Below are 23,554 nucleotides of genomic sequence, written 5' to 3'. Positions count from 1 at the left end.
CTTTGAGTTCATAATAATTAAGTGACTGTGTATTTGTTTCCTGAAGAAAGTTCATTGCAAAAATGTTTTCAGAAACATTAGAATATGTTGTTGTAGTATCAACAGGTTACGTTTTCCACCCACTTACATTGTTCACTTAATCGTGCAGTTCGTAAAGCCAACGCCCCTGAAATGCTCAGTGATGGCGAATATATCTCAGATGTTGAAGAAGGTATTTGCAATTTTTTATTGTGATGACACTTAACTACCATCTTTATCTTCCATTTCTTATCTTTGAAATGTAACACTTCCTTGAGTTACTAACTTTTCATTTTATCTTGAGATTATTAATTTATGTGTCATTTAAACAGCGCATATTTGGTGTTACTGATTGTCTTCTTTTAATCTCTCTGAATCAGTTCTTGAACCCGTTTTCCAGCTTAAAAATACAAGTCTCGCTAATTATCTGGGTTCATCTCTTTCTATTTGTTTCTATTAAGCAGGAAATTGATATTTTTATTGCTTACATCTGAAAATCTCGAAAGGGAAAACTGATTAAAACTTACAGCTAAAATATTTTTAAATAAGCAAGAGAAAGTCTCTTTATAGGTAAGGAATCGGTTTCCCATTCTAAGATTTTCCCTATGCTTTTTAGCAAAAGCACCTTTTGATCTTGGACTAATAATGAAAACTCAACCTGAACGAAATTACTTTCAAAATATAAATTTTCAATATTGATTTCATGAAAGAAATAAAAATATAAATGATTATAGTTATGCTTCATGTGCTTAAAAGAAACGATTTGTCTTCTGTCTTATTTAAAAATCAATATTTGACCAGGCCAAAATGTATAGATTATATTACTTACTGACATCTTTAAAAGGCTCTGGGAAACTAGCATTTTTACCATGAATATTATAAAGATGGCAAGTCATGGAGTTTTGCTGTAATAATTAAACATTTACTTATATAATGTATGTTATGTTTAGGTTTCTTTCTTGCACCATTTGACTTTCCAAAACTACATTCCATTTATTGCTCCCTCCATTTGCCATCTTGCATGTAGTATTTTTCTCTTGAATCAGTCTTGGTGTTGCTAGTCTTTCTCTGCCTTTAGGTAACTTCCTCATTTTAATTATTGTTCCTTCTTTGATTTGTACAAATTTAATTGGAAATGTAAATAGTGGAAAAATCTACCTGATCCAAAGTCACTTGAACTGTTTGGTGTACAATGGCTGCCCAGTGTTAGTCTGTGGTGGGGACTGCACACCCAGCGGACTAATTCTTGGTGGTCATTAAGGACTTCAAAAGACATGTCTCATTGTTTGTAATGTTGTTTGGATAAATATTAAAGGGTTTACTCATTTTTCTTTCTTTTCCTCTAAAACATCAGCTATATGTTTATGTCCCCAAATAGGTAATATTTGTATCATCTTTAGTAATATGCTTTCCTGTCATATTATATTTCAATGCCTTCTAAGGCCACATTTTCAGAGTAATTTCTGGCAGGCAGGAGAAACAAGAAAAATGATATTCTCACATAGATGTGTACACAGGCAGCCCATGATATCAAAAGTAAGTTTTTCTATTGAAATTATTATGAAATATAATATGACAATCACAGACCTAAAAATTTGCTAGTTTTTAACATACTATCCCAAAATAGCCTCACTGATGAGAAGCCACGTTTGAATGGACTATATAATTTGCCTCATCCATGTAGATAACTAACCAAATCATTTCAAAAAAGGAGAAATTTTGCATCTCTTCATTTGAAGATTCTTGATCTAGCGGTTTAACTAGAAATGACAATCATTTCCTTTAGATGTATCTCAGTTTGGGAATTTGAAATTAATAAGAACATTTTAATTCTCATTTTATCCATCTTCCCTTAAACACGTTGGGGTATGTGCGGGGACTGTGGGAGTCAAATGGCTTGTGATTTCATAATGTCGTAGAATTTAAGGTCAAAAGGTTTTCCTTAAAAGTCACAATCTGAACAACAACCATCTAGTGCTGGAATTACCTCCATGGAACCCTCTGCTTAGGAGTTTCTTTTCCTAATGCCCCAAATGATAGGAATTCCCCAGTTTCCAAACTGCCTGTTCCACTATGAATAGCTCAGGCTTTAAAGTTTCTTCTTCATTGAGTATTCTGCAGCTTCCACTCATTGATCCGGGCTCTTGATATATCTGGCACTATTTAGAACAAAATCTGCCTCTTCTATGTGACAATCCTTTCAATATTTAAAAACAGTTCTCATATTTCTTCTTGGGTTTTTTTCTCAGGGCATGTTATCACCACTTCCTTCCACTGCCCCTCACTGTCATACTCAATCTCCTGTGCACATTTCAATGTGCCTCAGGGAAAGCCATCTCGATGGAGGTGGCCTGAACTAAACACAATATTCTTCATGTGGTGTGATCCCAGCAGACTGTAGAAGAGTTATCACTTTGTCCCTGGATGATATTAAAAATCTATTATTAAAGATTAAGATACGTTTGAGACTGTAATATACATGTAATTTGAGTCATATTAATATTACTGTCAGCTAAAGTCCCTAAATTTTGCTTATATGAGCTCCAGTAAGCCACATTTTCCCTATCATATAATACATCTTTTTTTTTTTTTTGCTGCGGAACTTAGCACTTCTATAATTACTCCAAATCCCAAAACAAGTCATTTAGAAATGTTAATTCTGAAAGGTCTCTACAATCTTAATGATAATTTTTACTTCTGACTCACTTGCCTCACAGTTTGGCCAGAACTTCACCACTTTCATTGGATTAGGGGCTGCCTGTCCAGTAAGCCTGAGGAACTGTGGCAAATGTTTATTTCCTCGAAACCACATGTTGTGAAAATGTCTCTCTACAAGCTCTAGTAAGAGATCATTACGCTGGTAACCCAGTGTGCCAACGATATCAGCAGCTTTTTAAAGCCAATAAAAATAATACAAGTATATGCTGTCAGTTTTTCTCAAGAAAGAAAAGATGAATGGATGTGTAAAATGGGAAAATATAACTGTCATTTTAAATTATAAAAACTGAGTGAAATATTAACAGAACAGTGGTCTCTCTTCTTTCTTCTTTGATTTCTCCTCTTTCTTAGGTCCACTTTGAGAAATTAGTATAGGGGAAAGAATGTTGGGGTTACTTTCTCAAAAAAAGGAAAACAAGTCTAGACAATGTTATCAGTCAATGACTCCGGGAACAATGGAGTCAAGTTACAGAGTAGAACAAAGGATGAAGCAGAACCCAGGAGGAAAAGGCTATAAAGCAACCTTATCTAAGGCCGGTTGTTAAGCCCAGTCATTACACAGGTAGGGGTAACAGAGCTCCTCTGTTTATAAGGGCTAGACAAGGTCACAAGTATCTTAATGCCCTCCCGTCTTCTTTCCCAGAAAATATGTTACATACATTAAAATGAATATACATACAACATTAATATCTTGATTCTAGTGCCAGTTAGATTCTTATGTTTTACAGTTCAGCTTGTAATTCAAAAAAAAGAAAAGAAGAGAGAGAGAGAAGGAAGAGGGTGGGAGGAAGGAAGGGGGAAAATAAGAGAAAAATAAAGAAAGAGAAAGGGAAGAGAGGGAGAAAGAAAATTGAAATTAAGGTTTAAATTGTCCTAGTTGAACACTGCTTTTTTTTTTTTTTTTTTTAAACTATCAGAGGAACGTTGCACATGGCAGGCTGGCTCTCGAGCAGCCATGCCTCAGCTTCCTCCGGGCTTTGCTTTTTCTGCAAGTCTGGTGTGCCCTCGGGTGCCACCAACACAGCACGGCTCCAAGACTGCAGGTTGAACACTGCTTTTAAATGATAGATTACTATAAAATGTATTTTTGTAAAACTTTTTAAAATCTATAAAATGTTATTTCAGTTTTCATAATTCTACTGGGTTGAGTAGCAGGTATAAAGAACTATAGATGGGACATAAGAGAAATGGAATTAAGCCATGAAAAGTAAAACCCCAAGAGGCGGCTCTGTGAAATGTGACTCTGCTGAACAGATTTATGAGACAACTGGGTGAGCAAACTTGCTGGGCGGAATTACTTAATTCTCAGGTACTTACCAATTGGATAGAGCTGCAAAATCTCTTCAGGACCAAGTGCAGATACTAAATATTAAAATTAAAAGACTCTAAATACACATGTGGTAGAAGTTATTATCAAGTAGGTATGGGTTTGAGATACGATAAAGTAATAAAATTCCATCCTATATTAGAGTGGCATGAGGGATGAGGAGAGTCATGCTCAGCTCACCTTGGTGCCAAGTTCAGTGCCCAGTAGAAGCCACAGCAAATTAAAATCCACAGATTTCAAAGACCGGAAAGGGCTGAGTCAGTTTCATGTAGCCCATGCTCTCCATTATACTGATGAGGGAGCAACGCCCAAATACATGTTGAGTGGCTTGTCCAACCAGGTGATACCCTGGTCTGGCAGAGCTAGACAAGGAGACAGATCTGACTGTCTGTGGTTTTAGATGATCTCTTTCCCTGATACTCTAACATGATCTGTTTTCTTGTCTATAGGACCCAAGAATGAATTTTTAAACTTCTTTTTGTTTAACTTTTATTTATTGACTTGAGAGAGAGAGAGAGAGAGAGAGAGAGAGAGATACGAAGGGAGAGAGAGAGAGAAAAAAAACCAATCATTTGGTGTCCCGCTTATTTTCTTGTATGTGCCCTGACCGGGGATTAAAGCCACAACTGTGGCATATTGGGACAATGCTCTAGCTGACTGACCTACCAGGCCAGTGCTATTTTTAAACTCCTTTTAAAAAAAAAAGTGTATAGGAAAGGGAATAAATAATGCTTTTCAAAATTATCACAAGGTAATAAGAATTATTTTTTCAAGGCCTTAATGAGACTATAATAGAAATATTATCCCTTCGTCTGGCCTTCTTGGCCAAAGAAACATGCTGACCAAGGTGCAAGGTCAAGCAAAAGAAATATAAACATGATTTAGAATACACTTTAACAACCAAAAGCAAGTCATTTTAGTAAATATATACCCAAGTATTCTCAGGGGAGAACAACTAGAATTTTACTTGGCACAATCTGAAACTCAAAAAAGTAGGAGAAATTACTTTGGGGAATATTGAAGCTGGATGTCAAGAAAGGCACCAGGAAAGTACCCTTCAGGACCTCTCCTGCCTGGGACTGACCTGCTATCCTAATCTTGACATCCCAGTAGCTAAATCAGACTCTTATGGTTTTAGTTTTCTAGGTCTGAAAAGAAGCCTTGGAGATTAGCTTGCCCCAGGTGGTTCAAGGGAGTGGTGGTGGTTATGCAGAAATTGTTCTTCACCTGAAATGTTATCGTTGTACAAATACCTCTTAAATTATCTAGCCCTTTGCTTGATATTTCTCTGCTCATGACTGACCTTTCAAATAGACATTACATAATTGCATGCCACTCTTAGCGATAAACTCAGAATGACTTTATTCTCTGTGGTAGCCCCAGAACCTAGTACAGTGTCTGGCACACAGCAGATCTTCAATACTTGTTTGATGAGGTGCATCAAAGTAGAAGGGGACTCAAGGGAAGGCTAGGGTTACAGATTTCTGGAAACAGGCAGTTCGGAGAAAATTTGCCTGCCATGTTCTTTTTTCCTTCCACTAAACCCCTTCCCATTGAGACAGGCCTAGGCTATGTATTGAGTTGATAGACAGCTTTGCAATGACTTCCCCCCAAGGTGTACTTGCATCTCAAAAAATAATGAATTAAAAGAATTTCCAGATGGAGAAAAAGATCTGTGGTGTGGGACCAAGGCCTCTGTTGTCAACTAGAATTCATCCCATCTTTGGAATTGGAATTGTTTCCTGACTTTCATCCTCACTATTCACTTTCCCAGCTGTGTACTTGACGTTTCCATTGGATTCTCACAGATGCCTTACCCCAGCATGCCCTAAACATACCTCTCCAAGTCAGTGTGTCTTCCTACCCTTCTCCATCTCAGTAAATAGGTCTATTACCCAAGTCAAAACCTGTGGTTAGGTGTCATTTCTCTGTTTTTACCACTCATACCCAGTCCATCAGCAAGTCCTATCAGTTCTACCTCCAGACCACATATGAGTTCTCTCTCCTCTGCACTCCCATGGTCACACCCCCGCCCTCTCAAATCATGTCTCCCATAGAATCCTGACTGCAGGAGCCTCTTCCCAGGGCTCCACTTCCACTCTCACCCACAGACTGAGCTGTCTGCACAGCGCCCTCGGCAATCTTTCATAAGTATGCGTTGTACCATGCTATTCCATTCCCCAACTTAAAACCCTCCAGAGCTTAGAGTTATAGTTATGTTTTTGAGATTCATCCTGTGCTATTGCATATAGCTATATTTTATTTTTATTTCTGTCTAATGTTCCATTGTCTACCTATGCCATAATTAAATGATCCATTCTACTATTAATGGAAATGTTTCCAGTTTGCAAACAAAGCTGCTACGAATCTTCTTATATATGTTTCCTGGTACACTTATGCGTGCCTTTCTGTAGGGTAGGAACCTAGGAGTGTAGTTGCTGGGTTGTGGAGAATGCAAAGACAAAATTCATCCAAGTCCGCTAAGAGTGTAAAAGTATATTGTGAGGTTTTGTGGGTTTGTTTTTTAAAAACAAGGAGAGGAATATCGTAAAGAAAGTGATGAATGATGGGGAGGAGGCTGTGACTGGGATGAGGATGCGGGAGGCTTCTGACGTGCCGATGTTCTATTTCTTAACCTGGATGGTGTTTATCTTACAACAGCTTGTTAAAATGTACATTTACATGTTACATAGTTATCTGTGTAGTTGTTGTATTTCATGAAAAAAGTAGGCACCCCCCACCAATAATACAGATAAACCCCAAAATAGCACAAATACACAACTGAAATAAACATCCCTCGAGGCTTTACATTGCACTTAGGAAAAAACTCAGTCCCTTTCCGAGGTAGATAAGTCCTACGTGGCCCCTGGCTCCCTCTTTTCCACTCTCCTCTCAGTCACACTTTTTTTTTTTTTTATTTCTTCCTAATGCTCGTCTCAGTGTCTTAGTCATAAATTTCCGGGGGCAGCCACATTTTCCTGTAAAGGGCCACAGGTAAACATTTTAGCATTTTCAGGCCACATGGTTTCTTTCCCAGTGACTCACCTCTGCCTTTGTTGCACAAAAGCTGAGGAGACAAAACCTCTGCACGTGGGCGTGGCTCTGTGGCAGAACCTGATGTGCAGAAATAGGAGGCAGGCTGGATTTGGCCCAAGACTGTAGTTTTACAATTTGTGAGTAATTTTGTTTCTTTTCTTCCAAACTAGACCGTTAGCCCCAGGGGCAGGCAGAGCTGTCTTTGTCACTGACCTAGAGGCCCTCATTCCTGGATGAGTGTGTTACTGGTCCACCTCCACACACTTCCTGTCTCTGTCCCTCCACAGGATTCCAAATCAATGAACACTCTCAACATCAAAAACAAGCTGCTTACCCGTTAATGGAGCCCTTTCTATGGGCGAGGCCTTAAACTACATACATTTCATGGGTGATGTCTGTTAACACTCACAGTGATTCCCCTAAGGTAGAGCCATTGGTTTTTCCCACTTTCTAGAGGTGGAAAGTCAGTTCCATCAAGGAAGACACTTGATTAAGATCATAGTCAGTGCAGGGCTTATACCCAAATCCCTGTCCTGAACCTCTGCTCTCACCTCAGGGGTGCCTGATAGTTTAGGGAACAGTCCCACAACTGTTGGGTTACTGTACGTTTTAAATGAGAGAACGTATAAAAGGGTTAGCCCAGAGACCTCAGAAACGTTAGTTACCGGGTACCTTATCTTGCTTAATTTTGTCGAAGTGGTTGTGGGCAATGCCTGTACCATTATTACTCCTAATTTTCACTCAGTCCTAATTTAAAGTGTTATTAGTCCTAATTTCATCAAGGAATCTGAGGCTCAAAGAGTTTAAGATATTTGTTCAGGACCACATACTAAGGAATTTGGAATTGGGTTTTTGTTTTTCTGCTTCGACTTTCTACTCAATGAGATGCTGTAAGGGAAGAGTAGATAAAGTGACAAGGAATTTTGAAAGAAGGGGAGATCACTGAAGGCCTTAAGAAGGAACCATTTTAAGGCATAGATAGAATTTGGACAAACAGAACCTTTGAGGGGTAGAGGGTGGAGATTGGAAAGACGTGTTCCAGATTCAGAAAACTTTTTTTTGGTTGAAATGTCAGAGACAGAGAAGCGGAGGCCTCCATGGCAGAGCCCAGCACACACTGGCCTGGATGCCGACCCCAGGGCAGGGCATGGGGAGGAAGAGAAATGTTCTAGAAAACCCTGGGCGCATTGACGTTTAAGAGAGGGAGAAAGAGGAATGCTAAAGGATATGGGAGAGGGAGTGGGTGAACAGAGGAGGGAGGAAACCAGAGAGTGGGTTCTCGTGGAAGCCCTGGGAGGACCTCCCCTGGGAAGGTCTAGTCAGATGAGCACAGGCAATAAGCGGCTCCCTGGTGACCTCAGCATCTGACACGCCCATGACATTGCAAATGTAGACTCAGAAGTAGTTCTAATGTAGGGGAGAACGCTCAGACAGTGAGTGTAATTTTTTTCCCAAGAAGCTTGTGGAATGAGTGGCAGAGGGATTGTCTTAAGAGATGGCACAGAATTAAGCATGCTTATTGGCTAAGGACAACGGGCTGTTTTTTTCATTTGCCCGAAACACATTGTAATTTTGAGCATGCTTCTCCCCCTCACCCCTGCCAAATTATCCTAATCCCTGCCCATCTATGTGGAAAGTCTGACCTGTTGCGTATGGAAGTGGGTCTAATCTGACCAGCCCCTCCCCCTGGCTTCCTTACTACAGAGAAGAAAGTGAAACATCAGCATTGAGGATGAATGGCAGAGAGCTGGGAACAGGAGTGGGTAGAGAACCTGGGGACGACAAATGGGAAGAGTGGTCTGACCATCTGGGCCAGAACCACAGCGAGAATGAGAACTGACAACAGGCTTGGTATCTTTGCCTTGTATATACACATCTTTTAGGTCAGAAATATAAAACAAACCCAAAAGCAGGTGTGTATTGCCCTGCACAGTGGAAGGCACTTTGGATATAAGAGCAGGAAGAGGCCAAAACCTTGCCCACAAAGTATACAGGGTCTGGTACTCCTTTGTACCTGGGGACAGCGCTCATGCTCCTGTTTTTCACATACGGTCCTCAGGCACCTAAGTAATGAGCTGAGACTAAGGAGGTCTGGCTTTGGAGTCAAGGATGGATGAATCACTAAGACAGAATGACTAGAAGAAAGAACCAATTGGCAGGACACTGCCACCTTGAATTTAGCTACCTAATTTCTCTGCAAGTAAGAACCAACATTTCAGTGCCCGAAATGGGCTAGTTTGTGGCTAGTAGTTTATTTATCATCTAGTCTTCTTACAGGTGGCATAGATTTTAGACCATGAGGAGGGTGTAAGTAACCTTGCACCCCTTCCTACCTGCATTCCGGTGCTCATCTTGGGTGTTCATTTGACCAAGTCAGTGAGGGTACTGTCCACTCTTATTTAGATGGCTGAAGAGAAGTTCTGGATTAGGATTAAGGAATATTGAAAAGAAAATGAAAAATGATAGCTTCTATCACAACATTGTCTCTTTCTACCTCTTCACAGGAAAGACACTAGATTCTTTTGCTTTTCTGGGATGAGTTTGTTTATTAACCCAGCCGAGATCACAGGGGACATTTTTCATTGCCACGTCTGGAAAAGTTCCAACACTGAGTCATGCTTGCGTGCTTTAGCAACTCTATCTAGCCTGAATGAAGGAGCAGTACACTGCTATGCAGCTTTTTAAAAGAAGCACATCTAGCCACAAAGAATAGCACCATGTTCAAGAGTAAAGAAGCGAGTTGACTTTTATTCTCTTTTAAAAAAGACAACTCGGCCTGAGCAACAAGAGTCGTTTGTTCTGTGGGACAACAGCAACTTGTTATTGTCTAAGAGATGTGCCAATTTTGCCATTCGAGCCTGCTTCCTGGTTGGCCACCTATGAAGCCAGGATCTTCTGAGCATATAATGCCAGAGAAGGGAAAGAAAGACCGCAGAGGCTGGCCCTCCCACAGCGGCACAGGAATCCCCTAAAATGACACACACTTCTTCAGCCTTCTTAAGACCACCTGTTCCACTCATGGCTCATCTCAACATTTTCTCAACTTACCCCATTGTTCTCATATGAAAAAAAGGTTATATTCCAGCATTTAGTTTATGTGTTGAAAGAACCCCCTCCTACTGCCAGAAGGTGCTGGAAAACAAATGGTTAAAGTGAGACCCCAGTATCTGCTCATTCCTGACTGGGAGGGCAAGTGGAGAGTACAGGGGGCAGGACAGAACGCTCACTCCATTCTTGACCTTGGGCTTGGGGCCATCAGCCTCTCTCTGAGTCTCCAACCATCTCAAGAAGGTACTGGAGTCATGAGCACCTTCTGGGCCTCCAGCCAAACACAAGTGCCTGTGCTACATACAGGAATGCCTGAAGCAAAGGGCACCATTCCGTCACCTGCACATCCCCAGCTTCCTGGTACCCATCTCTCAGAACATTCACAGGAGGCCTTGCTTAATACAAGCTCTTGATCTCGAGTGCAAATTGCAAAGTGAAATATGTGCAATCCGGAATCTAAGTAACTTTCCCATTAACTATTGTGTGACTCCAAGAAAGAATTAGACTTCTAGAACTAAAGTTTGAGTGGATCCAGGTCCTAAACTTACTGTATTCCTCTTCCTTTCTGCTCACATTTCTTTGCTTTTCTGAGAATACCAATATCAGGGGGTTGAGAGAAAAAGACATGGGAGCAAATATAGTTATTTGGATTCTCCATGGTGAAAATCTATTGTCTAAATGTCAGTGGAGAAAAACATCTTTTCATTAAGGCTTTGAATTGATGGAAAATAATTTTTCTTCAAAGCTTTTTTGCATTTTTATGTTCCTTATTTGAACCTTCAAAAAATAAAATGTGCTGGGTCTTATTTGGTTTATCTCTAACAAGGTTAGTAATACCACACAGAGCTGCTGTGAAGATGAAAAGAAATAAAATATATAAAACATTTAGAACAGTGACTGGCATATAGTAGGTGCTCATTAAATGGCAGTTCCTCTTTTTTGTTGTTGTTAAATGCATACAACTACTTATCCTGCTTCATGCTGCAGAATGAGAATTAGGGAATAAAGCAGGAGAGGAAGAGGGAGAACTTTGAGATTTTGGGTCTTTGGGTAAAAAAACAATATATATAGATGAACAAATAATTGAATTTTAGCATCTAATGAATATATATGTTGCTTGTCACTTGCATAGTAATCCAATTTCAATGGCCCTAAAAATATGGCCTACTCAACCCATTTCCTACAACTCAGTTGCCTATCACTGCACTAAACCTGCCTGCTTGCCATCCTGGGAGCATTCTCATTCTTTCCCTCTCATGCATGGTTCTCTGGCTCGGAATGGCCAACTTCCCATTTTTTCTCCTTTCTCCCTATATTTACTCACACACATCCCCAGTGAACATTACCTGATCTACTCAATCAAATGTGATGCCCTCTTCCTCTGAGCTCTTGTACTACTATGTCATTTCTCTTGCACTCTGTCATTGTGGTGTGGTGGTTAAGAGCTTGGGTTCTGCCATCTGTGTGGGTTCTGCCATCTGTATGGGTTCTAACCTAGACTCTACCACCAACTAGACATGTGAGTTTTGAAAAATAAGCAAACCTCTTATGAATCTTTTTTTTCACCAATAGAAGGGAAATAATTGTACCTGCTTCACAGGGTTGAGGGTCATCTGAGACATGCATATAAAATGCTCAGTTAGCACAGTGTCTAGCATATACAAAGCACTAAAATTGTAGCCAGCAGGAGTAGTAGTACAGTTTTGTATTATTGTTTGTGCCCTGGTCTTAACGTTTTTACTAGAAACTAAATGCTTCAAAGGCAATAGTTGGCTTTACTCATAACATAGGTACCAGTCCAATGCTCTACTGTCCTACTACTGAAAGTGTGGTTGCGGTCACCCAGGAGTTTGTTATAAATGCAGGATCTCGGGGTCTCCCTTGACCTGTGGAATCAGTATCCGCATTTTAACAAGGTCTCCAGGTGATACAAATATATGCACTGAAATTTGGAGACACTCCACTCGATTCATTGAATTCAGTTGCTGCAGCTGATGTTTTACTTATTCTATTAATTCCCACCAGGAAAATAGATTTAATTCTGTAGAAGCAATACCGCCATTAGAGACTTGCCATTCGTGTGTAAGGATCCTTTAGACAGTGTTTATCAAGGTGTGGTAAACACTGGACCCAGAGCATCAGATTCACTTGGGGTCGTGTGATGCTAACGCATCCTACAGGTTGAGAATCACTGCTTTAGAACACTGGGAAACTGCCAGAAGTACATGAATACTGTGTATCTCCTTCTTTCTACCTTAGTTTATTTCTTCTCTTCCATCTCTTAAAGATGTAAATAAAGTCAAATATCGTAAAATACTGAGTTTCCTATCCATGTTTGCCAGATATTTGCCGGTGCACATACACATCTTAGTATCTACCTGGCAGATCTTTATATGTCAAAATACCTTTTCAGGTGAACGAAACACACAGCCTAATGACTTGCCTGCAGTCCCTGTTTTGTTTTGTTTTAATTTTATTCGTTTTTTGAATAGGTGGTAGATGCACATGGTATAAAATTCCCAAGGTACAAGAGTTGTCGGTGAAAAGTAAGTCTCCCGTCTTCTTGTTGCTTTGGTAATGTAGTTGCCACCTCCAGATGCAATCACTGAACTTTCATTGCACACATTTACTGAGCATGTACTATGTGCCAGGCACTCTTCTGGGCATTGGATACAGAAATATATAGAGAAAAAAAAAACCCTGTCCTCACGGAGCTTACATTTGGTTACCAATCTCTTACAGTATTTATTCAATAGCATAGCATATTGCAGTAGTTAAAAGTAGAGCTCTGTATCAAACCAGAATTTGATTTTCCCCACATTCTCAGTAATCTTACTCTTAGTGTGGACTGGGTTATATCTTGAAATAGAGATAACCATTCTATTTTATAATATCATTGTGAGAATTATATGAAGTAATACTTATAATGCACCAAATAGTGCCTAGAACATAGTAAATGCTCAATAAATAGCAGTGTTGATTTTAATGATGTGATCTCATTCTACTTTTCTATAATGTACTCAAGAAATGGCTAAAGAATTTCTTTTCCCAACAGTTTTCATTTCCTCTCTCTGCTATGTGGTGATTTAAAAAAAATTATCACTTTTCTTACAACAACTATATTTAAATCTTCTAAATTCTGATCATTAACTGCTTATCTGTAAGACTCTTTGCTGATTTCTAGTAAGAAACCAACTCATAATAAATCACTAGAGTATAAAGGTTGAGTTCCTCTTTATTTTTTTCTAATCTAGCTTTTAAAAGATCTTATGTAATTTGGACATCTTGTATTAATCATTTAAGGTTTTTATACTCTTAATTTCAACTTTATAATATTACAAAATTTATACCTCGGGGAGATTTCTGCATTTCACAGCAGAGGAACTAAGCAAAGTTTCTGACAGTATAATTTGGTTTAGTTACCTTAAGGAACTTTCTTTATGATTCTAGTCCTATCTAGATGGGAAAGCAATTTTCAGCTCCTGGAAAAGTAACAAGTATTTCTTGGTGATGGGCTTAAGGGGGAAAAGAGTAGAAGAAAATCACATGCAAAAATAAATAAATAAGAGAAAAAAGAACTCCTGGGACATGAAAACACTTCTAAATATTGGGCCAAGAACCGTTTCCTCTGTTCAGCCTAAAAAGGAACGTTAGTGGGCATAATGTAAGAGTGCAAGGAACTTGGCTTAGGTATATGTATTCCACCTTGTACTGACACTGGACCATTGACATGAAATCTAAAAAGGAATGAGGGCACACCTATTCGACCACAGTCCTGATAATCCTTTCATGTATGTATTATCTTTCTCTCCTCTGTCCTTTATTTTATTTTGTATTCTTTCCTGGTAGACAAAGTGTATGAAGCTTTGAAAGTTTGATTGTGGTACAGGAACCTCTTCTCTTAGCCTGGTCATGATAGAGGAGGAAGAGGAAGAGGAGATAGCTGGGACATTGAAGTGCCTCTGAACAGCTTTCGTTATTTGGTTAATGGTGAGATCAAAGTAGACTTGAGGTGTTTTGTGTTCTTTTAACATTTTCCAGCCTCTGGTGTTATATTGTCAGAAATGGATTAACAAAAAGAACACCAGTGCTTCTAATGTTGAAAGGCATAAAATCAATACTAAAAAAAAAATGAGGCCTCTAGTGGCATTTACCAGTGTACTTCCCCTGGACTTGTCAACCCTAATCATATAATGCACTACGGAGCTAACTCTAACCCACTAGGGATGCATTAGGCAACCAGCGTGTGACCTCTTTGGCTTACCTTTGGACCTTCTCATTTCTCATTGTGCTCTGTTTCCACTAATTATTACAATGTAACAAGCCATCTCTAAACTCAGCTGCATAATTTATTATTATTATCTCCCGCGGTTGTGTGAGTTGACTGGGCTCAGCTGGGTTCTGGAGATCTTTCATGACATTACAGTCAGATAGCAGCCGAGGCAGGAATAACATGGCAGGATGTTCAATAGGGTGTATTTATTCAAAGGTCTGTTACCTCAGATGGCTGGAATGGCTGGGGATTGCCTAGGCATTTCTGTCTTTCTGAGCCACCTCTTTACAGCTACTTTGAGCTTCTTCACAAGCATGATGGTCTCAAGGCAGTCAAATGCCTTACAATTCGATTGGCTTTCCCCAAATAAGTGTTCCAGTAGACTGAGGCAGAAACTATAAGGTTTCTTTTAACTCAGACTCAGAAGTCATGCATAATCATTTCCCCTGCATTCTATTGTTCAAAAGTCAAGCCAGTGTACCGAACACTTGTAGAAAACATAAACCCACACAAGTACTTCTTAGTAAGTGAAAACTTGTGTTTCTTGGTAATATACAGCAGTGGGCAAAAGTAGGTTTACAGTTGTGAGTACACAAAACAGTTTATTCTTGTGTTATGAATTATTGTATTATAACTATAAACTACTTTTGACCACCCCTGTATATATTTTAACTAAATATATCTGATGTTGTGTGAGTGATGTCCATTAATAGAATTACCTTTGTATAAGAAGTATTGGTTAGAACAGTGATGGCGAACCTTTTGAGCTCCGCTTGTCAGCATTTTGAAAAACCCTAACCTAACTCTGGTGCCGTGTCACATATAGAAATTTTTTGATATTTGCAACCATAGTAAAACAAAGATTTATATTTTTGATATTTATTTTATATATTTAAATGCCATTTAACAAAGAAAAATCAACCAAAAAAATGAGTTCGTGTGTCACCTCTGACACGCGTGTCATAGGTTCGCATTCACTGGGTTAGAAGCTGCCACTAATAAAACAATTTTTGGATTATAGAATGGGTTAGAGGCAGTTTATAAATCACTCAACACAACTTATCTCATTCCTTTCTAAACTTGGTACAGTAGTGTGTTGTACCAAGTAGTGTGTCATAATAATTATAGACTATTGTGTTTATTGAAAGGAAGATAAGTTAGTTCTATTATTGTTGTTCATTCTTTCATTCAATCAAGAAATATTTGTTGACTATCTATGATGAGCCAGGTCCTGTGTTAGCCAGTAGAGAGCAGGGACACATTCCTGCTATGGTTGGATTTTTGCCCTTACCAGTATAAATAGTAGCAATTTAAAAGCTAACTATATGAGTTCATACATTCAGATGCTTGGGCACTAGAGAAAACTGAGTCACAGAATATTAGTAACAATTAGTGCTCATTAAGCCTTTACTTTGCGCATTACTCCATTTAATCCTCCCAAAAGGTTATTGGGATAGAGGCAGAGTTACTATCCCAGTTTTGTAGAGGTTGAAACTGACTCAGAGAAGAGTGTTTCAAAGGTCACCTAATCAGTAGCCGTGGAACTTGGATTTTAATCCAGAGAACCTACCATGCCAAACTGCATTAACATAATACCAATGCCTTTATTTCTGAATTCCCTAACTTGTAAAAAAATTTTTCACTTTATATATATATAAAGTGAAAAATTTTTGTATGTATGTATGTATATACCATATGTATATATTTATTGATTTTAGAGAGGAATAGAGAGTGAGAGATAGAAACATCAATAATGAGAGAGAGTCATTGGCTGCCTTCTGCACGTCCCCTACTGGGGATCGAGCCCACAACCTGGTCATGTGTCCTTGACCAATATGGAACCTGGGACCCCTCGATCCGCAGGCCGATGCTCTATCCACTGAGCCAAACTGGCTAGGGCTTCACTTTTCTAAAAGTGGTAGGTGCATAATTTTTAATGTCATAATGCTATTTTAATTCATCTTTGACCACATGTATTGACAGCTCCCACGCCTACTCCAACCCCAGGCTTCTTTTTGGTTTTACAGTGACCAATTCTGAAGTCTAAGAAGGATGGGTAAAGAGGAATGAAAACTTAATTTTATTGACATTTTACTGTATACCAACCAGTTATCAAGCTTGACATGCAAAAAAAAGTGCTAAGTGACTGTAGCACGTAGATGGGAAAGAAAACACAACCACCAACCTCATTAATAAAAGTAATCATGAATTCACATATTTATGGGGCATTTACAATATGCCAGGCCCAGGAAAAATTTGGTTCCTAATCTGGGGGATCTCACCATCCAGGGGGAGACAGGAAGCAGATGTTTCTCCTGGCAACACAATCTGATAAGGGAAGCCCACCGGAGGGCCATCTCACTTAAGATGATGAGTGAGGGTGGGAGGAGTTCTAGAAAGAGTCAAACACTGGAGAAATTACTCAGATGCAGAAGAGGGTAAAGGTTCCATCAGGAGAATGCACCCTATGCAGTGGTTCAAAGTCTAAAAGACTTTCAGGAATTCCTTGGGCTGCAGTCGTTCTGCCTAACAGAGGGCAGGCTGGGTGTGTGGGGAGGAGTGGCTAGAGAGGCTGGCCAACAGGTCCGGAGGAAGGACCCTTTTCTCATTGCAGTCCGTTTTGGACATTTTCTCCATTTTCACCATGACTTTCCCCAGGATTGCGCTTGGGAATATGTTTCCATATGCGCCAGGCATTCTAAAGGGCTTCCCTTGCGTTTCTGCTTATTTACAATGTTGATTACAGCCGCGCTGGCCCAATGGAAACACCGGGTGTCGGAGTCCTATCATCTTCATATTCCATGAGTCATTTATTGATGCAGTTACTTACGCGTTTACCCAGGAAAACCAAATCCGTTTCCCTCTTCGTCGGTTCTACAGCTTCAAATGTCAGTATGTTTAGGTAACAATCCAAGAGGTAGAGGCACTGTCGTGAGACAGGGCTGCAGACCACTTACTTCAGCGAGACCGTTTCAAACCCTCTACTTCCTTTCCAGCCTGTCTCCCGTTGTGCTGAAAAAGAGGAAAGAAGTCGCCTCTGCGTGTGCCCAGGTGGAGGGTGCAGAGTGCCGCTTGGTGTTTCCAGCACAAACAGGGTGGGGCAGCTGGGAAGGGGCCAGGAGTCCCCGGGAGAGGGAACACCTCCCCGCCGCCCCACTGGCCTCTCCAGCCCACTGCGCCCCCTGCCCCTCTCTCTCCAGGGACCTCCCAAGAGGGAGAGCCAGTGAGTCCCTTTTGAGTGTGTTAAAGAGGTGAAAGAACCCGTGCCCCACATAAAGCAGAACATCCACTCGCTTAGCTGGTCTCACTCCTCTTCCTCCAACTCCTGCTGAAAAGCAGCGGTGATGGGTGAGGAGTGCGCTCTCAAGAGCTTCTTGGAGAGCTCTGGGAATCACTGCTGCTTCCCTCGGCCCCACAGTTTCACAGCCTCTTCTCAAGGGCAGGCCCTCCCTCTCGCTCTCTTTTTTTCCCCCTCCTTCCACCTGACAGGGACCATAAATAACCGAGGCTCCCGGTGTCCCGGCTGAGAACAAAGTTGAAAGTTTGCCGGGAGCTCCCCGCCACTCCCCGCTGGGCCGCTTCTTTGTTTTCTTCTGTTTTTTCCTCTACCTGGGTTGGCCGGCTCCTCATCCACGTGGGAGAAGAGTCACCTCCTAATGAAATGCAGCACCTCGCTCCTGGCTCTCCCTCGGTTTAAGGCTGTCTCGGTTACCCGGTTAGGCACGGAGCACTGGTATCAAATTACCGAAAGTCTACACTGGAGCTGCCCTCATATTTACATACAAATAACTCAGGGCTTGCATTTATGTCACCATTCGGTCCTGCTAGAGGCTTGCCAGAGGAGTTTTTAATCCAATCAGAAGGCGCTTTAAAAGGATGTCTGCGGAGTAATCAAAAGGATCTTAATCTCAATTAAGAGTAGCCAGGTTTTCTTCTTCTTCTTTTTTTTTTTTTTGTCTGAAATATTGAAAACCTTTGAGCTCTGATGAGTAGGAGAAGATGTGTAATTCCTCCATTGCCTGCGAGGAGACGGAGATGCTGAGAGGACCTCAGCGGCAGTGGTGAAGACGGTGGCTACACCCCAGGGACTGGTTCGTTTGGGCTGATTTGGAGGTAGATTCTAAATCACTGGTTCAGGAATTCCTGGAAACCTCAGGAAACATCTGATCCGCCCCATCCTGGTGAACATGGCTTGGCGACAGAGTAAGATCTTTAAGTTGTACTTGGTGTGCCCTGTATTTTTGTCTCATTTGTGGTGATTGTGAAAATTAACCCAGCTGTAAATAGTTACTTAAAATAATCTCTTGGTCCTGGGTCGCAGAAGAAAGTTGATCTGTTTAGTTTTTACATGGGGGAAAGAAAAAAAAAACAAAAACACAGTAGTCGACAGTGTATTTTCAGACTTGATTGGTAGTTTAAAAAGATGAGCTCTTGTGGTTTCCTGAGTTTAAATGAATGGAAAGTATAAATGGTACTGAGAAAGGAATTGGAAAATATCGCTGGAGCGGATGAATCACTTTACCTTTGAGAAAACATAACACACGCTTTTGAAATCTCACGGGGCCAGCCAAGTTTGTGTCCAGGAAGAAAATGAGAGTCGTAAAAAGGAGACAGAGTTTGCCTGTTTGCGGAAGGAACTCTGCCACGGCCTGTGCTACATTTTGCGAGGATGGGAAACGTCCCAGGGGGCAAAAGCCTCTGGAAAACCTGCCCTGTCACTCTTGGAATGTGGTTTTTCCGCGTGAGGTCATGTTATGCATATGTAGCTGGGCCAAGTATTTTATGCGATTAACTCTTTGTATTGATGACTAAAGAACAGTTTCTGTCGTCCCTTTCCAAACCGCTGGAACTCCCATTGGATCTCTACTTTCCAAGTAGGGTTCAGGCCTGGGGGCCGCTGGGCCGGGTTGTTCATTTGATCCATTTAGAAACAGTTGCAAATCGGTGGGATTCAAAGTTCCCCAATGGAGCAGTTATCCTTCAGATTAAGTAACTTGCTGGGTTTTTTTTGCATAAGCCCCAAACCGAAATCCTGGGTGTGAGAAGACTATTTAACAAAACTCCCTTCCCACGTATAATTTCCAGAACAGTAAGGAAGAGGTGGTTTTTATTTTGCAACAACGTCCATTCAAACAAGCTGCCCTCATCACAGTGCTTTGAGGAAAACTAATTGACATAAAAAAATCCTTCTTTCTACTTAGGCGTGGGGGGGGGGGGGGGCGGGGCAGCTTTTTAAAAAATTGGTGCTTAACACCAGGTGCTTTTTCTGCTACTTAAATCCACTCTTGAAATTATGAACTAACCTCTGCCCATACTTTTTCCTGCTAAATGGCAGCTACAAATACTACCCAGGGGACAGGAGAAGAGGACAGAGAGAATGGGTGACTTGCTGATGACCAAAGGAACAGGTTTCTCCACAACAGGCACGTTTTCAAAGGGAAGCTTCTGATTGTGGCTTGCTTTGTCCATCCGCAGGCGAAGATGCACTGACGGGGGACACTGACAAGTACCTGGGGCCACAGGACCTCAAGGAGCTGGGCGATGATTCTCTGCCTGCCGAGGGCTACATGGGCTTTAGTCTTGGGGCCCGTTCTGCCAGGTATTTTATTGTTGCTGTTGTTGTTTTTCAGAGGTAATTTGAAACAGCCATAATTTGTCATAAACCAAAATCATTTTCCATTTTCACCATTATCCCCAAGTAGGCTCTTTGGATGAGGATGTGAATTTGGTGAAATGTTCGCTACTCCATTGTATGTGCTCCGCTATTTTCTTTCATGGTTTCCAGTCCTTAATTGTCTGTGATTGAACGTGTTAATTGTTCTTTTTCTCCCCCCACCCTGCAGTCATGCTTCAAGCATACTAGCAAAAGGGCTCACAGACAAAACTGGGAGAACCGATCTGGGTTATATGTTTCAAAATTAAATTTTATTCTAATTGAAAGAAAAACCTTATTTTCCAATAAATAAGAAATGTTTGTATTGGTTGTTCACTATTCTCTATTTATTATTGAAAGAAAAATTCATGTTTGAGACTATATATATATATATATATATATATATATAATTATTTATTAGACTTGCCTACCAAGTGTTTGGAGTATCTCTTCTAAAGCTTTCCCATTAGTTTGTTTACAAGGGACATGTCAGGAGTGAAACAGTGACTTAGCAAGCCAGGAATACTGGCAACTTCGATCCTTACAACCAAAGCGTAAAACTTTGGTATGTGGAAAACCTTGGCTTAAACTTATCTGACAATGGTTGAAAGAAATAGGACCTTGTCCAGAATTTGGGGACTTCTTTTCCGTGGTTGGATTAACAGCTTGTTTGCTGACAGTCAAGTTATGTGAAAGCTAATAATTAAACCATCTGCGCCAGAGCCCTGGGGACATTTTCCTATAGTTTAAGTATCTGTTGTAAAAAGTTTCATTGTCTCATAGTAAATGGCACTTCCCACTAAGTAAACCTAAGAGTTAATTCTCAGTGTCCTGGATGTGGCCAGTTTAGATACTGAATTAATGTTTTTTCGAGTTAATCTTTTTGTTTTTTAACAGAATTTGGAATCTCATGTAACTTAGAATTTTTGCCTTATAAATATATATATATATCTATAGATCTATATCTAAAGGCCTTAAAGTCTTCTTGTAGCAGCTGTCATTAACAAGAAGGGCAAATAACCTTTAATATTTCATGTAACCACAGATAATAACAAATTATAACTAAAATGTGTAGCATCTTAAAGGATCTCAAGGGAAAATTCTATTTAGAGATTTAATAGGCTTTGTAATCCAACAACTCGCTGATTCTCTTCCTGAGATAGTATATTAAAGGTAACATTTTATTAATCACTCATTTGCATATAGAAAATTGTAGCAGCTGACATCCAATGGTTGATGAAACCAGAATATTGTCTCATAATTTTTTTCCCCAAGTTGTGAGGCTTCCACACTTCTGGTTTTTATTGTACCATTATTATTATTTGTTGCTGTTATATGTAACTCATTTTTTTTACATTGGCAACTCATGTTATGCTCAGAGGCAAATATAAAAATAAATCTTAAAGCCAATATGTTTTAAGGTATTCTTAGAGTATTGCCAAGTATAATATTCTGAGTGTAACATTTAAAAAGAAATACATTAAATGTTTACCTCATTCAACCATAACATTTTTTTCTTTTTTTCCCCTGTCTGATGTTTTTTTTTTTTTGCTTCCTTCTTCTCCTGTGTTTTTGTAAAAATACTTTAAAATAGTCCCAAGATCAGGTAAGAAATGGCACTTTCCAGTGTCCCCTGCCCTTCCCTGGCTCATTTTCTCATTTTTGTTTTCCTCAGCATTGTGCCGTGCTGTGCTGTGCTGTGTTGTTCTGCCATGCGCTTTTCTGTTCTGCTCAGCTTTAGCAAATCAGTTTTGTGATTCTGAGGAAATGAGCAAATAGCTAAATGTATGACAAGAAATGTTACTTATGCAACATTGAATATTTAAGGAATTTCTTTCGCTTAACAAGGTTTGTATAGTGCATGAAGTAACTGGAGAAATTTCCCTGGACTTAAAGAAACCATCTTGAAGAGCTGTTTGTCTGCTGGTTGCATTTTATTTGAATTAAGCACATTGGTATAATTTTAAGAATCCTCAGGCATGTGGTTTCCTAACACTTCCTGTATTTAACACGTAGGGTATACTGATGGCTACAAATAATATAGTTGACCTTAGTTAAAAAACAATTTAATGCTTTCCAGATCCCCATGCAAATAATGTCTAATTTTAGTAGCTGAAATTATTTCGATGTATTAAGGATTCCCAGTGAAGCTTGATGGATTTAATTGGCTCCATCTGCCTAATGTAAGTTGGCCTGGAACAGTTCAGACTAAGAACTTCAGACAATAAAACGGAGACATCGTTAGGCCTTTCTGTTGATAGCTCCCATTTCGGGGCTCTGTCCTGTAGTTGGCATGCATACGTAAGTTAAAAGAAAGAGGATGCTTAAAATGTATCAACCCATCTTAGATGTAATTAAAAGCTGAAATTAAAATAAATATGTAAGTATTTCTTTAAAATATTAAGTCTTTGTCCACATCTACAGTAAAACTGTTCTCAGGAATCACCAATATTAACATATACCGGAGGGACCATAACTTAAAGAAATGAGTGTCTGAAAATAAAAGAAAGAAAGAAAGAAATGAGTGTCTAAGGGGGCAAGAGAGTTTCTCAAATCACATCCCTGCGGCAAAATAGAGCCTTGCTGTGAGTACTTAGAAGTCGCACTGTCTGATAGTGTAGCCCCTAGTGGCGCGGCTCTTTAGATGACAACTAGTTAAAATGAAATGAGACCTAAAATGCAGTTCTTCAGTCACCAGCCACACTCCAGGTGCTCGGCGGCCACGTGTGGCCAGTGGACACTGTGTTGGACAGCGCGGGTTGAGAACACATCCTTCATCGGGAGAGGTTCTGTTGGACAGTTGAGTTAGAGTAGAAAGAGAGTTCCTGCTTTTAGGAAGTTTATATAATGTACTTGAGAGAATGGAAGGGCACTAAAAACAGGAATCACAGAAGGAAATGTTTGCAACTGAAATGGGGGGTGCGAGAAAGAGTTATGAATTATGGGGGTACAGAAGGCCCAAGTGTTCGAGGTCACATGGCTTACTAGGTAAGCTCCTCTGTGCAGGGATAATGCTTACTTTTTTTTTTCCTTCTATATCCTGTTATTAATGTTTTGGCTAGCTCATAATAGCCACTTAGCAAATATTTGCTGAATACACCAAGTAATGACTGTACAGTAATAGTCATTCTGGAGTTCTAGATCCCTCTAAGATTCTGGTGAAAGCGAAGGCTCTGATCCTAGAAGAATGTACCTCCTCATTTCTGTAGACACTTCCAATAATTCAGTGGCCTCTGTGTATTGATATAAAAATACTCACTTTGAGGTAATCTTAAGTATAGTAAGTGCAGAGTGGGAAAGAAGTCGTTTTGTGCAAAGCAAGGAGTCATTCCTTATTCACCTCTCCTTTGCTCTTTTCCCTGCCTAGTACACACAAGGCCAAGGCCAGAGTCTGACTGAATCTACTGGTAAAGATTCAAGCAGCCACATTTACATTCAGACCGTTTATTAGTTACGTAGGCAGCGACATGGTCCTTGTCTG

General features: G+C 40.1%; 1 protein-coding gene and 1 pseudogene across 3 annotated transcripts in view; one reads left to right on the top strand and one right to left on the bottom strand.

Annotated features, from left to right (window-relative positions):
• ANK3 (ankyrin 3) overlaps positions 1–23,554 on the top strand; it is a 469,334-nt gene that overhangs the window by 356,660 nt on the left and 89,120 nt on the right. For 2 of the 3 annotated variants that reach the window (XM_070432805.1, XM_070432807.1), the window contains 2 exons: positions 149–211; positions 19,896–20,019. In XM_070432805.1, coding sequence (XP_070288906.1) covers positions 149–211; positions 19,896–20,019 — 187 coding nt within the window. Of the gene's footprint in view, positions 1–148; positions 212–12,639; positions 12,694–19,895; positions 20,020–23,554 lie in introns of all 3 variants that reach the window. The other variant, XM_070432806.1, reaches the window with a different exon arrangement.
• LOC139022291 (small Cajal body-specific RNA 13) lies at positions 3,638–3,782 on the bottom strand (annotated as a pseudogene).

The sequence above is a fragment of the Myotis yumanensis genome, unplaced genomic scaffold, assembly GCF_028538775.1.
Source record: "Myotis yumanensis isolate MYYU_CA2020_CCGP unplaced genomic scaffold, mMyoYum1.0.hap1 SCAF_13, whole genome shotgun sequence".
In the NCBI taxonomy this organism is placed as follows: domain Eukaryota; kingdom Metazoa; phylum Chordata; class Mammalia; order Chiroptera; family Vespertilionidae; genus Myotis; species Myotis yumanensis.
Note: the sequence above shows the minus strand (reverse complement) of the source record. Positions and strands in the feature narration are given on the sequence as shown.